A 15,277-nucleotide genomic window follows, 5' to 3' on the forward strand; every position below is an offset into this window, starting at 1 on the left:
AATTAAATTCTATTAAATGAAATATCTATTTCATTGGCAGAATTTGAGATATTCAAGCCTCGCCAGACAGATTCCTGATGAATGCATGAGGAAGTGTGGGAAAGGCAAAAGTGTAATCCCTCCCTGTCGCAGAAAAACAACCAGACTCCACTGACTGACTTAATCTGATTTAGCAGCAAATGGCCACGCTAGCCTTCACTTCTCTTGCTTCTTGTCAAGATCAGGCATGTATTTTTCCTGCATGTATTTTAAGAACTCACTGGCCCCACTGATGGACCTCCTGGTGGCACCTGGGTTTTTTTGGGCCACTGCGTGATACAGAGTGTTGGACTGGATGGGCCATTGGCTTGATCCAACAGGGCTTCTCTTATGTTCTTATGTGACACAGAGTGTTGGACTGGATGGGCCATTGGCTTGATCCAACATGGCTTCTCTTATGTTCTTATGTGACACAGAGTGTTGCACTGGATGGGCCATTGGCCTGATCCAACATGGCTTCTCTTATGTTCTTATGTGACACAGAGTGTTGCACTGGATGGGCCATTGGCCTGATCGAACATGGCTTCTCTTATGTTCTTATGTGACACAGAGTGTTGGACTGGATGGGCCACTGGCCTGATCCAACTGGGCTTCTCTTATGTTCTTATGTGACACAGAGTGTTGGACTGGATGGGCCATTGGCTTGATCCAACATGGCTTCTCTTAAGTTCTTATGTGACACAGAGTGTTGGACTGGATGGGCCATTGGCCTGATCCAACATGGCTTCTCTTATGTGACACAGAGTGTTGGACTGGAGGGGCCATTGGCCTGATCCAACATCGCTTCTCTTATGTTCTTATGTGACACAGAGTGTTGGACTGGATGGGCCATTTGCTCTATCCAACATCGCTTCTCTTATGTTCTTAAAAGGTGTTTGGATCTGGTAACAGAAATTAGTTCGGGTGATGCTGCTGCTGCAAGGGTGTTCAGGGGAAAGATCCCATTCTTTCTAGTAGCCCCTGGAGGTACAACTGCCTCTAGTGCAATCAGATGATGTCAGCAAGAGCAGCTAGCCAATCAGCAACTACCTACTTGCCGAGGTGCCTTTCAATGGTTTGCGTTGAAAGCAGAAGTTCCCCTCTATCTTGACTGTCTGACAGCAGTGGCTATTTAGTGCCACCAGCTAACCAATTCACCAGTCATCATGATTCCATATAAACTGAAGCCTGTCCATGCCTCACCTACATGCTTCTCATATTTCCCAGCTCATGGACTATACTCCATGGAAATATCCCCATGCATAAAGGACCACGGATCAGTGGGCCACAGCATGTAAACAAATGCCTGATTATCCAGAGAACAAAGTTACTTTCTTGAGTCCAAGTCCAGCACAAACGGGCGTAAAGCAGCATAGCCTTATATTGGGAAAACCAGACTTTTCTCCCTTCACCAGAAAGGGGAGGGATGGGGTTTCCAGTAATCATTCTTCAAGCATCTTCAAAAAAGAGCCTTTGGCCATTTTTCAATAATTGCTTTGAAATGGGCAAAAGAAGGAAGCACTGTCCTTAACCTTATTGGGTTTCATTTGTCTTCAATGATGTCAGAACACAGCCAAGCCTGATTGACTATATACCTTCTTGATGTTATCTTGTTCACTAAATGATCCCTGATCAGCCGGGAACACCGACATGGCTATGCCAGGAGGAGAATGAGCCTGATGATCTGGAGGGGCAAATAGCAGCAGCAAACAGAAATGACAAATGAAATATTCATGCAATTTAGGGGTTTTTTTTTCTCCTGATTAAATACCTCACATTTTCCAAAAGAACTTTTTCATCCCAACAAGACCATTTGACAAATTCTGTCCTTGAAGTCCTACCTAGGGGTGTGCATTAAGAAGAAGAAGAAGAAGATATTGGATTTATATCCCGCCCTCCACTCCGAAGAGTCTCAGAGCGGCTCACAATCTCCTTTCCCTTCCTCCCCCTCCACAGACACCCTGTGAGGTGGGTGGGGCTGGAGAGGGCTCTCCCAGCAGCTGCACTTTCAAGGATAGTCTCAGAGTGGCCTACAATCTCCTTTCCCTTCCTCCCCCACAATAGACACCCTGTGAGGTAGATGAAGATATTGGATTTATATCCCGCCCTCCACTCCAAGGAGTCTCAGAGTGGCTCACAACCTCCTTTCCCTTCCTCCCCCACAACAGACACCCTGTGAAGTGGGTGGGGCTGGAGAGGGCTCTCCCAGCAGCTGCACTTTCAAGGATAGTCTCAGAGTGGCCTACAATCTCCTTTCCCTTCCTCCCCCACAATAGACACCCTGTGAGGTAGATGAAGATATTGGATTTATATCCCGCCCTCCACTCCAAGGAGTCTCAGAGTGGCTCACAACCTCCTTTCCCTTCCTCCCCCACAACAGACACCCTGTGAGGTGGGTGGGGCTGGAGAGGGCTCTCACAGCAGCTGCCCTTTCAAGGATAGAGTCTCAGAGCGGCTCACAATCTCCTTTACCTTCCTCCCCCACAACAGACACCCTGTGAGGTGGGTGGGGCTGGAGAGGGCTCTCACAGCAGCTGCCCTTTCAAGGGCAACCTCTGCCAGAGCTATGGCTGACCCAAGCCATTCCGGCAGCTGCAAGTGGAGGAGTGAGGAATCAAACCCCGTTCTCCCAGATAAGAGTCCGCACACTTAACCACTACACCAAACTGGCTCTCCTGAGCTGAAAAAAATAGCTCTATCTGAGCTGAAAAAAATAGCCAAAAATAACTTATTGGTATTTATTGGATATTCTTACAGCTGAATATAGAAGGGGGTGTATTTTCAGCTATTTAGTATAGCCAGTCCCCCAAAATACAGAATTATCCAGGAAAACGGGATAGCCACAATTAAATGGCAATGAAAGAGAGTACAATCCCTTGAAACACCATTCTGGGTGAAGCTGCAGCTTCATGGATGCATTGAAAGGTCCACAACACCCTTAAATGCCTTCAGCTCCATTATAACCTATGGAGACCACTATAGTCGTATACCCTTGACCGAAGAACGGTTCACTCCTTCTATCTGGGATGGTCGTCCTCTTCCACTGAGCACACAGCTTTGGGAGGGACGCACACGGAGTGGTGAGGGAGGTAGGGGTCAGCCACCTAGCCAGCCAGATCAGCCGAATCGACCCTGGCGATCAATGGGGTGACAGATGTCGCAGCCAGATCGCCCTTACATCCAACCACTATAGTCAATGATCCCCATAAGTTATATTAGGAAATCTCTCCAGGGCTGAGGGGTGGGTCTGGGGGGCTGTTTTTCAATGTTGCTTCTGTTGCCTCTACTCAAAAGACCTCCCCCCCTCCAAGTTTCAAAAAGACTGGACCAGGGGGTCTAATTTTATGGACCCCCAAAGAAGGTGCCCCCACCTTCCATTATTTCCAATGGTGGGAGGAAACAGCAAAAAAGCAGGGACTCTAGTCAAACCAGAGAGACTTTCATAACCAATGCCACTGTGGCAATGCCAACTCAAGAAGTCCATGCACGGAAGGGTTTTGCAAACCTAGCACAGTCAGTGCATTTAAGGAGTGCTCAGTGCATTTATGGAGTGCTTTTTAATGCAAATGGGGAGTACTGTGTGCAGTTCTGGTCGCCGCACCTCAAAAAGGATATTATAGCATTGGAGAAAGTCCAGAGAAGGGCAACTAGAATGATTAAAGGGCTGGAACACTTTCCCTATGAAGAAAGGTTGAAACGCTTGGGACTCTTTAGCTTGGAGAAACGTCGACTACGGGGTGACATAATAGAGGTTTACAAGATAATGCATGGGATGGAGAAAGTAGAGAAAGAAGTACTTTTCTCCTTTTCTCACAATACAAGAATTCGTGGGCATTCGATGAAATTGCTGAGCAGACAGGTTAAAATGGATAAAAGGAAGTACTTCTTCACCCAAAGGGTGATTAACATGTGGAATTCACTGCCACAGGAGGTGGTGGCGGCCACAAGCATAGCCACCTTCAAGAGGGGTTTAGATAAAAATATGGAGCACAGGTCCATCAGTGGCTATTGGCCACAGTGTGTGTGTATATATAAAATTTTTTGCCACTGTGTGACACAGAGTGTTGGACTGGATGGGCTGTTGGCCTGATCCAACATGGCTTCTCTTATGTTCTTAAGAACCAATGCCACTGCAGTAATGCCACTCAACAAATCCCATTAGGGGGTTTGCAACCCTAGCACAGCCAGTACATGGGCAAAGCACCCCGCAGAACCAATGCCACCGAGGCAATGCCAGCTCAACGACTCCAAGAAAGGGGAGTTTTCAAACCCAAAATAGCCAGGGCATGTACAAAATGCCAAACAGTGTCAGTGCAATGTACTAGTGCTCAGCAAAACCCAGTGCCTTTCCTTAAATGCTTCCCAGGGCACCTTCTTTGGACACTCTGTACATGTATGGGTTCTGCTGGACTCTCTGTACGTGCATTGTCTGTGTGGTGCTTGCACCATCCCCTACTTGTATCGTTTGAACTGGCATTGCACAGTGGCACTCATTCTCCTGGGCATTCTGTACATGCACTGGTTCTGCTGGGCTCAGAAGAATCTACCCCCCGCCCCGTCTTCAGATTCTACTGCAGAGACTCTCTGGTTTGACATCAGGCCTTGGGGATTTTTTGCTGTTTTTTTCCCCCTCCACCATTGGAAATAATGGAGGCGTGGGGCACCTTCTTTGGGAGCTCACAGAATTGGATCCCTCCATGCTGCTATGCAAGCTTACTGGATGACGGGACCAGTTGCACACTCTCAGCTTATCTTACCATCAGGGGTGCTGGAGGATAAAAGGGAGGGAGGTTGAGTAGTGTAAGTGGCTTTGGATCTCCGTTGGGGAGAAAGGCAGGTTAAAAGGAAGCAAACAAAATAGCAAGTGAAGAAAGAGGATAAGAACCTCTCTCATTGCTATGCAAGTTTTCAGTTTTGCAAGGAAGTTTTTTTTTTCTTTTTAATGCAAAGGTACATTCAGAGTTGGAGTCCATTGGTAGCGATCTGAAGTCCATTCAACTACCTTAGGGTTCTGTCAGATCATTCTTTTGTAATGTATGAACAACTCCTAATCTGGACCTCTGAGACATGCCTGCCCAAATGATCCTCCTGTGACCCATAAAACTTTTTACTACCCTGCAGCCCAGAAGGAAGACTTGAACATATGAACATATGAAGCTGCCCTATACTGAATCAGACCCTTGGTCTATCAAAGTCAGTATTGTCTTCTCAGACTGGCAGCAGCTCTCCAGGGTCTCAAGCTGAGGTTTTTCACACCTATTTGCCTGGACCCTTTTTCAGTGGAGATGCCAGGGATTGAACCCGGGACCTTCTGCTTCCCAAGCAGATGCTCTGCCACTGAGCCACCGTCCCTCCCCTGCTCTCCAGGGTCTCAAGCTGAGGTTTTTCACACCTCTTTGCCTGGACCCTTTTTTGGAGATGCCAGGATTGAACCTGGGACCTTCTGCTTCCCGAGCAGATGCTCTGCCATTGAGCCACCGTCCCTCCCCTGCTCTCCAGGGTCTCAAGCTGAGGTTTTTCACACCTATTTGCCTGGACCCTTTTTTGGAGATGCCAGGGATTGAACCTGGGACCTTCTGCTTCCCAAGCAGATGCTCTACCACTGAGCCACCGCCCCTCTAACTTGTGGTTAGAACTTCAATAATTAAATAATGTCTGAGGCAGAAGGATCAGCAAACCCTCACACAATACCCTGGCAGGAAAATGATCTTATGAAAATTCTCAGGAAAACGATCTTATGAATTTTTCTCCATGGCACACTACTGATTTAAATACAGGACAGTGTTTTCACATCTACATTTTAGCATGTGGGCACTGGAAGAAAAAGGTCATCCTCTAACAAACTGCTCCCATGTGATGGTTTCATGAGGGGGAAGCACTATTTACCAGTAACCAATGAAGGACCCTCAGGAAACGCATGTCCTCAACTCACATGAAATATAAAAATGGCTGCCAACCAGGCAACAGCACCATCGATGGAAAACCCACCAGGAGGCACGTCCAGCCTGTTCAGATTACGGTTTCGTTTTGTAAAAAAGTGTAAGTGCATTTGTGTGAATGACAGAGACCGAACCCCTTCCCCAGCTGAACTGTGTTAATAGCCAGAACATAGACAACAGACAAGGATAATATTTCTTGCAGACAGATAATCCCCTGCACCTGCGCTCAAAATGTTTTTGCAGATAAGCTGCAAAACCATCTGTTCTGATTTCTGAGGAATCCAGAGCGGGTGCAGAATTAACATCCATAAATGCGTTAGTATGCCGAAGAAAATGGGGCAGCCACGTGCTATGGCGATAGAAACGTAAGGCCATGCCGCCTCACTTGAACAAATGTTCCTCTCCCACACCATTTTGCAGCTGCACCAGATCCAAATAGGAAAGGTCAGTTTAGCATCCAACAAGGCCATGGGGCCTTCACCGCGCCGAATGCATGTATTTAAGAGGACCCCTGCTGGATTGGACTCAGTGGCCATGTAGTCCAGCATCCTGTTACCCACAGTTGACAACCAGTTGCCCTTGGAAGACCGACAAGCAGGGCATGAATGGCACACTGTCACTAAACATGGAAGCTCCATTTAGCCATTGTATTAGAAAGTACTGAGGTACTGTTGGATCTGTTCAAAGCTTGTGGCAGCAAGTTCCACACGTTAAGTGTGCTCTCTTCCAAGCCAGGCTTCCCTCACAAGGAATCCACACACACACCCCACCCCCCGGCTGCTTTCACCTTCAAGGCGAAAGCAGCCCTGTGGGGATTGGCACAGCTTCTCCGAGCTGGGCTTCCCTCGCAAGGGAGGCCCAACTCGGCGGAGAATGCCTCCCACCTGCCGGGATCACACTTACTCATTTTACTTAACTTAAGCTGCTTCTGCACTGTTCAGCAGGAGCATGCTGCGTGGGCCGGAAGCAGCTTAAGTAAAACGAGTAAGTACAATCCTGCCTGGTGAGGAGGCAATGGGGCAGCACGGGAGAGCATCAGGATTGTATTTACTAATTTTACTTAACTTAAGCTGCTTCCAGGGCACACACTGCACAGTGCAGAAGCAGCTTAAGTTAAGTAAAACGAAGAAGTGGGATTCCGCCGCTCTTCTGTGCTGCCCCGCCTCCTCCTCGCCAGACCTAGAAGCAGCTTAAAATCAGATACTCTGTGGCAGGTGAGTGGGTGTGTGTGTGGGGGGGTGCCTTTTGCTTCTTCTTGCTCAGGTCACCCATCTGCCTGCCCGCTTGCCTCGTTCCAGCATGTGCCTCGACAACCCAGCTAGCGGGGTTGGGATGCCTGAAATGCTGCTACCCACCCCCCAGGTTCGCAAGCCACTGGTGAGGAGGGATGGCAGGCGGGAGGATGCAGCAGCAGTCTGGGCACACAGACACCAGTCCAAGCTTCTTAGGGCTGGGACTGTCCCCTGAGGTAGGGCACAGGGGCAGCCTGGGCCCAGCAGCAGCAGGACAGCAACAGCCTCTCTCCTCCCCGGAAGGCTCCGATCACAATTTGCATTCCCTCATATCAGGTCAGTGAGCTTGCTGCTGCCTCCCTACACTGTATTCCCCCTTCCCTATTGCTCCAGATCCTTCTTTATAATGGGTATTTTTACACTGACAGTTTGTGACTATCACCGCACTGGAAACTCATTTTTTACATTACCTAACGTTCTCACAACTGTTTTGCATCGTTGCATCGTTGCTGCCCGAAGCATCTACATTTGTTTCGGTGAGATGAGTTCTGGCGCTGCTGCTGCAACGTTTTTCTCAAAACTAGTTTTGATCTGGTCATTTCTCTACAGGCGTTTCAAACTTGTGTTGTAGAAGTTTTCATGCGTTTTAAAAGACTCCTCCAAAAGCCACCAGAAGGTGCAGTAATTTGCATGAGAACTGACAGCACTTGAAATTGTTACATATCATTGCTTGCCTCATCTTGTAATTTAAATTTGTATTGCTTTTGCAGTGTTGACACGATTTCCAAGCAATCGTATACATTTAACTAAGCACTAGTATCCCGTCTGCCCTCTGATCAGAGCTCTCCCCCCCCCCAACTGAAATGCTTTCAGCAGGAAATATAGAAGTTTGGCTACGTAAAATGAGCAGAGCAATTCCACCAATGTAAAAGGAAAATAATTAAAGCGGAACAGTGGCAGGTGATTTGAAGACGCTAAAACTCTGGATCATACTGAATGTAAAAACACCCGTAGAGAAACAGTCACGGTGGTAACCAGATGCTCTCTATAGCAGTCTTTTAATGTTCAGAAGTGGCCAATACTAGCTTGGGGTTCACAAACAAATGAGCAATTTGGAAATTGCATCCCTCTATTCCTCTCCCCTTACCCCCCATTCTCTAAGCATTCTGGAACTTGGGAAGGCTAATCCCCCCCTTCCCTCCCCCCTTTTAACTGCTTTCTATATTCTGTCCCTTCTGAGCATACTCAGCCCTCCTCAGAGTGACTTTTCAAGTTTTTTTTTCTGTCTTATTTAATGTATAAAGTCCTGTCTTTCAGCATAACTGGCCCCGTGGCGCAGAGTGGTAAAGCTGCAGTACTGCAGTCCAAACTCTGCTCACAACCTGAGTTCGATCCCGGTGGAAGCTGGGTTCAGGTAGCCGGCTCAAGGTGCACTCAGCTTTCTGTCCTTCCGAGGTTGGTAAAATGAGTACCCAGCTTGCTGGGGGGAAAGTGTGGATAACTGGGGAAGGCAAGGGCAAACCACCCCATAAAAAGTCTGTCGTGAAAATGTTGTGATGCGACGTTACCCCAGAGTCGGCAATGACTGATGCTTGCACAGGGGACTACCTTTACCTTTTTATCTTTCAGTATAGGCAGAAAAGCAGCATGATATAGCTTGATCTTGCAGATCTCAGAAGCTAAGCGCGGTTGGTACTTGGATGGGAGATCACCAATGAAGACTTTCAGTTTCTTATGTTAAAAGTGTATATGTGACAGAGCAAGCAGTTTTTAAAGCCAGTTTTCAAAAATCATCCAACACCGTATACAGAAGAATATGAATACATTATGAGTGAAATGACCAACATTAAAGGCAGCATAGATGCACAAAAATGAGAAAAGGTTTTACACATTTGGAAATGGTGATGCAAACATCTCATGGGTAGCAGAGCTTGCAATCCATTAGGACAACTTCAAAGTAACATTGATGCAGCTCCATTCAGTTCTGTGACACCTTGAAAACTAAGACATTTATCATGGTAGAAATTTGCAGGAGGTTGTTTAATAAGATTCTGGGCAAGACAGTACAAATGCCATAAGTTATACGTAGCTGGGCAAAAATGTGTCACTTAAAAGAGGGTTTGTTTTCAACCTGTGGTGAAAATCAATGTGGAAACCAGGGCTGTGCACATCAAATGGATGGTAAAAAACAAACAACCTCCCCCCCCCCCCCCCGCCACACACACGAACTGTCCACGAATGGGCATTTCTCAAAATGAAAACAGGACAGACTTGTACATGTGCAGCCTTGTCAGAATCTGCATGATCTGTCTCATGGGCAGGTAGAAAGTGGATTGGGTGGGGAGTCCAGTAGTTCACAACTTTAATGCCGGTAGTGTGACCGCATTTTCTGAGAGGAGCTGCTCTGTCACAACCTCCACGAATACAAAGGTTTTCATCATGGAACCTGAACACTGTTCCATTGGCCTTGACAAGGGCACTTTTTGAACCCATTTGTGACGGAATTGGAAGGGTTAATAGAAAAGCTAAGGACTCAGGGAGTCTGAGTCATGTGATCTGAGGGTGGGGGCCGGAGTGCTTGGAACTCTCAGGAGGAGTGAGTGACAGATAACGGCTGGAGAGTCAACTGTCAGAGGGAGACAGTTGAAGTGAGTAGTAGGTGGTCAGCAGGAGAGCTGAAGAGAGAGCTGATACAGAGAGCTGTGAAGAGACTTCTGGTGAAGTGAAGCTCGCTGTTAGCTCTGTGTAGACAGCCAGGTGGCTGAGAGTGACAATCGAATGTCACAGTGAAAGACCTGAGTGGTCACAGAAATATTTACACTACTCTTAAGAACTAACAAGGGTGCTGAGGGAGAGATGTGGGTCTGAGGGAGTCAGGAGGGCTGGGAGCAGACACGCCAGTTGACTCAAGAGACCAGACACATAAAGCCCAAGAGGCCAACCTAATTAGAGTTTGGAAAGTGAAGAATATAAGAACTGCGGACCCTGAGATAGCTCAGTGAACCTCTGTATTGTAAAGCCTGAACTGTTTAGCAACTGTTATTCATCCAAGATACAAAATAGCCTATGTAAATACATCCCTTTCCCCCAGCTGAAGACTGTGTGTAAATAAAAATCTGTGGTTAACTGTTAAGTTCTCTGATGCCTGAGTATTTGGGAATCAGCAACAAATCAGCATGGTCCCCTACATACATATTTATCCGTCTATCTGAAAATAAAAGAGAACCCCGAAGAGACTAGAAATCCTTATTATACCCACCCCCTTTACTCAGTAGACGTGAGGTAACACCAGGAGGAAGAAACAAAGTCGTCAAAAGGGGCTGGGTCGCCATAAGTCGCCTTAAGTGGTGCAGGGCGGTCATAGGTAGCTCATAAAGTAGAATTTTTGCTCACCAGACTCCACAGTTTTGAGGGAGTACTGCATGTAACAGTGGCTTTTTGTAGTACCAGTTAATGGAAGTTAATGCAATTATAACTTAATCTTAAATGTTTCCACTCTTTAATTTGCCAAGCATGAGGCAAGCAATGGTAGAATTAGAGCATTAATGATAACATACACTATTCATTTTATATCAGAGAAGGAAGCTGGGCACAACAAAAAAGGCTTATTGGTGACTTCAAGAAATGTCAACAGAATTCTTTTAAAGTCACAGTGTCCTTCACAGAAGTCAAGGCCAATTATCTTGACTTCTGTGAAGTGAATGAATCTTTAAAACCACTGAATCTTTAAAAGCAGGGAGGATGTGTGTGTGGAGGTGTTCTGAATTAAAAATGTGCATAGCAGCCTGAAATCTTTGTTTATTAAAGGGTGTTCAGTGGAAAGGGGGGGGGGGCACAAGACTTGCCTAGGGCACCGGAAAGGCTAGCACTGTCCCTGTTCATAAGCAGTACCCTGACAAACTGGTGGGAGGGTAATATCGGGAGTGGGGAAGTGAATGTCAGGATCCATGTCATGTCTCCTGTTATGTTTTTCCAGTGACTGGCTTTTGTGGGTTATTGAGCTATGGGTTATTGAGCTATCAACCCAGACTGTTCCTTGGAAAGTCAGATGCTGAAGCTGAAGCTCAAATGAGAAGGGAGCACTCACTGGAGAAGATCCTGATGCTGGGAAAAACAGAAGGCAAAAGAAGAAGGGGACGGCAAAAGATAAGATGGCTGGACAGCGTTACTGATGTAGCAAACACGAATTTGAGCAGACTTCGGAGGATGGTGGAAGAAAAGGAGGGCCTGGTGTGACTTTGTCCATGGGGTCGCAAAGAGTCGGACCTGACTGTGTGACTGAACAACAACAACAAAAAGAGCTATGGGTTGGGGTTTGTGTTGTGTTGTATGCAATGTCCTTGGGACGGTTGGCGAGAGGCCCGTGAACTACTCTCCTCCCCCTCCTTGCAGCATCTGGGTCTGAAGGAGGAGATAAGATATTTGAGATAAGACTCTGTGATCTTCCTTACCTGTCTCCTAGAATATTTATGCTAGAAGGAAACTGTCTTTTAGAGTGTTTATGGTAGAAGGGTCTGGGAGGGGGACATAGTGTCAAGTCCCTTGCTATTTTCTGTATCTTGTGGCCTGTCTGGCACCTCAAGGCTTCTACTCCTTCCCCATTACTCACAGGCAAGTCGACAGGTAGGCCTGGCCATCTGGCAGGGAGTTGTTTATGGTACTCAATGGTCTGTTGTATGTGAATGCTATACTCCCTAATTCACCCATCCCTTATCTTATAGAGTTCCTGTGAGAAATCCTTTGTAGAAGAATTGTTAGGTTATTTCTGTAACCTGTGACCTGTGGGAGGGGAAGGTCTCAGTGGGTAACTGTTTATGATGCTCTTTATATTATGCATGCAGCTTTCTGTACTTCAGTTTTTCCAGTGACTGTCTTTAGAGCACTTTGAGTTCTGAAATAAATGCTTCTATTTGAAATAACAAAGGAATTCATTATTTGGAATATCAGGACTTGACATATAGCTTTTTGGGGCTATTTAGGAGTGCCTGTATTGTGTGTCTTTACTTCTAAGGAGAGGTTCTGAACTTGTAGTAATTCAATAGAGCTTCACCTATGTTCATATAGTGGAAGTATATCTGAGTGTTACTTGGCAAACCTTACAGCAAATCTGTACCAGACACAGATATCCTATGTAACTGATAGTGGGGCCCTTATATTAGTGGAAAGCACTTTATACCATGAAACCCACTAGATCAAGATCTATGGGTGTGTCACTGAGTCCCACCTGCTCAGTCACAACCTTCCCCCCCCAACAGCTACCATCTTTTGTTATCTTTTGGAAGCAGCTGCTGCTAAGGGGCTTGCATAGAGAGCACTATGCCCCTTGCCTCTGTTAGTGCACATGCTGAGAAGAAAAATAGGACAGCAAGGTGAGGTCACTAAGCAGTAGAGAAGATTCCAGCTTAGTGCAGACAAGTTCAGAAACTGTGGCTCCTCCTTTGTCTGTCATGCATCTCTGGTGTCATATACTTGCAGCCTAACAGATCCCCACTCCTGATTGGCAGTTAAAGGTGGGTTCCAGTCAGGAAAGGTGGAAGACCAATGAATTAAATTATTTATATATGTATTTCATTTACACCCTGCCTTTCCCCCTGATGGGACACCCAAAGCAGCTTACAACATTCTTCACTAAAGGTGATTACAGACCGGCACTTTGGGCCGACTCAGAGATGGCTCTGAAATCTACCCAAAAAAGCCTCCCACGCACAAACATCTGCTGCCCATCCCCATCCTGTACTCACCCCATCCTCCGTAGGCCGGCTCAAAAAGCTACCACTTCCGAAGTGGTAGCAAATTTCTGAGCCGACAGCCAGTTGCCCTGTTGGCATCTGGAAGCCGCAGGACGGATACAAGGTGACTTGACTATGTGAAAGCGCCAAGCCACCCCAAGTTGCTTCTACTTTTTTTCCCCTTAAAAACTGTTGGGAGCGCTTGAGCACTTAACTTGGAGGAAGAAAAAGCGGTCCAGCTTCTGAGGCACCTCCGCATCTGGAAACGCCTGGCCACCTGGCAGATGGGATGCAGGCACTTTGCTGGGGAGTGTGTGGAGGCTTTGCAAAGGCTTTTTGAGCCGGCCCAATCCGGGACGCCTCCCAACCGCCCCAAACTGCCCATCTGTTTTCATCCTAAGTGTGGGTAATTGGCCCAAGGTAAGCTTCCTTGGCAAAATGGGGTTTCAAATTTGGGTCTCCCAGATCGTAGTCTGACTTTCCACTGGCTCTTTCCTTTTCATACTAGTTTGAGTGCCAAGCAGGGTTTAAAAATTTCCTTTGCTTTTTGGGAAACTAACTAAGATCCACCAGTATTCTGGGGGTCAAGCAAACAAGGACAAGTTGAGAGACAAGGAACAAGGTGAGAGATATTACCTCAGATGTTACCTGAGGGAAAAACTAACAGCCCAGAAACTTCCCCAAAGAAAACACCTACCGGTGCAAACTTCTTTGTAAGTAGGATTAGGGGCGAAGTCTCCCAAGAAGCCCACCTGTGTGGAGAAGACTCCTGACAGCTGACAGAACTTTCTTTCTGCTCCCCAGAAACATCCATTGCCTGGCAACAGCAGAAGATAAGGGAAAGCTAAACGTAGTGTAAAGTGGTTAAGGAGGAGCTCAGAGACGGAATTGCTTTGAACATGGATCACCTTGGACTGTGCCCCGGTCTCAAGGAAACATTTTCATTGTAAAACGGTGGCTACCTATTCCGTTATCAATAAACTTTTGTTCACTGCTAAGCAATTATAATTAATTACATTTTTTAAAAAAAACAAATACAGTGTAGCCTATGCAAGGCTGCGTTATACCAAGTGGTCTGTCTAGCTTTGGTACTCTCTATCCTGACTGGAAGCAACTCTCCTTGGTGTCAGTCATATAAAGATCTTTTTTTTTGCTCTGTAGACCAGACCCAAGGTATTTTGCATGCAACCCACATGCTCCGGTGCTAGACACAAAATCCTTTCACATATTATATTACAGCCTATAATATAATGGGTTTGATGCGTTGAAGAGGCGAAGCAGTAGCGAACATCAGCTCTTTATTAAGCACAGCATTAGGTAGGCTGCACTTCAAGACTGGGGAACTAGGCCAACAGGGTTCCTGCGCAACCATGTTATTATCAAAGATTTCAGGTTTTCACGGCTGGTAACATCATTAGGGTTTGTAGAATCTTTCGGGATCAAGTGCCGTGTTCTACTGGAGAAAGTTTTCCTTCCAGACGTTTCGTTCTCGGCTGCGGAGAACATCCTCAGTGGCGTTGCAGCTGGAGCAGGCGCTCAGACCTTCTTGGCTGCTGTGCATTGAGTGGGGCCAGGGCTGCTGGAGAGCTGCTATTTCTAGGCCCTTTCACCACACCCCATCCAGCCTAGAAATAGCAGCTCTCCAGCAGCCCTGGCCTCACTCAGTGCACAGCAGCCAAGAAGGTCAGAGCGCCTGCTCCGGCTGCAACGCCACTGAGGATGTTCTCCGCAGCTGAGAACGAAACGTCTGGAAGGAAAACTTTCTCCAGTAGAACACGGCACTTGATCCCGAAAGATTCTACAAACCCTAAAGCACGTTATTGCATCATTCAAATCAGGCAGGGGCTCATGATTGGTGCAGGGATTTAGATCTTGCTGCCCATTGTTCCCGAGTCCCCAAGCTCCGTTCTTATGGCTCCAATGAGCCGGGCAGGGAAACCCTATACAGTCTTCACTTCGGTCCACATACACAACACAGCCAAAGAACAGTGTTCACTTGCGGGCGGCTTTCCACAATGAAACACAACCATTTCTCCATTTGTTATGCTAATGTAAGGAAATAAAAAGAATCCGCGGTGACTACTATGAGACAAAATCAGCTCTTGGTAAAAGCCTCAGTATCATTTCCAGTCAGTCAAGAGAAGAAGCACTGTGTTTTTGGTTAGTTTGTCAGAATAGGATCTGGAATACCCGGGTTCTATTGGTACATATATGTCAGTCATTCGATCCTCCACGTTTCCCAGTTAAAGGAAACTAATGTTCAAACAAATTATATAAATAATGATCTGATTCCAATGATAAAAGAAGAAGAAGAAGATGATGATGATATTGGATTTATATCCCACCCTTCACTCTGAAT

General features: G+C 46.6%; 1 protein-coding gene across 3 annotated transcripts in view; it reads right to left on the reverse strand.

Annotated features, from left to right (window-relative positions):
* Window positions 1–15,277, reverse strand: part of LOC132586064 (peptide methionine sulfoxide reductase MsrA 2-like) — a 59,932-nt gene that overhangs the window by 19,388 nt on the left and 25,267 nt on the right. For all 3 annotated transcript variants that reach the window (XR_009556345.1, XR_009556346.1, XM_060258003.1), the window contains exon 3: window positions 13,616–13,735. Coding sequence is in view for 1 of the 3 variants with exons in the window: in XM_060258003.1 (XP_060113986.1) it covers window positions 13,616–13,735 (120 nt within the window). In the remaining 2 variants the exon portion in view is untranslated. The remainder of the gene's footprint in view (window positions 1–13,615; window positions 13,736–15,277) is intronic.

This window comes from Heteronotia binoei, chromosome 17 (genome assembly GCF_032191835.1).
Source record: "Heteronotia binoei isolate CCM8104 ecotype False Entrance Well chromosome 17, APGP_CSIRO_Hbin_v1, whole genome shotgun sequence".
Classification (NCBI taxonomy): Eukaryota; Metazoa; Chordata; class Lepidosauria; order Squamata; family Gekkonidae; genus Heteronotia; species Heteronotia binoei.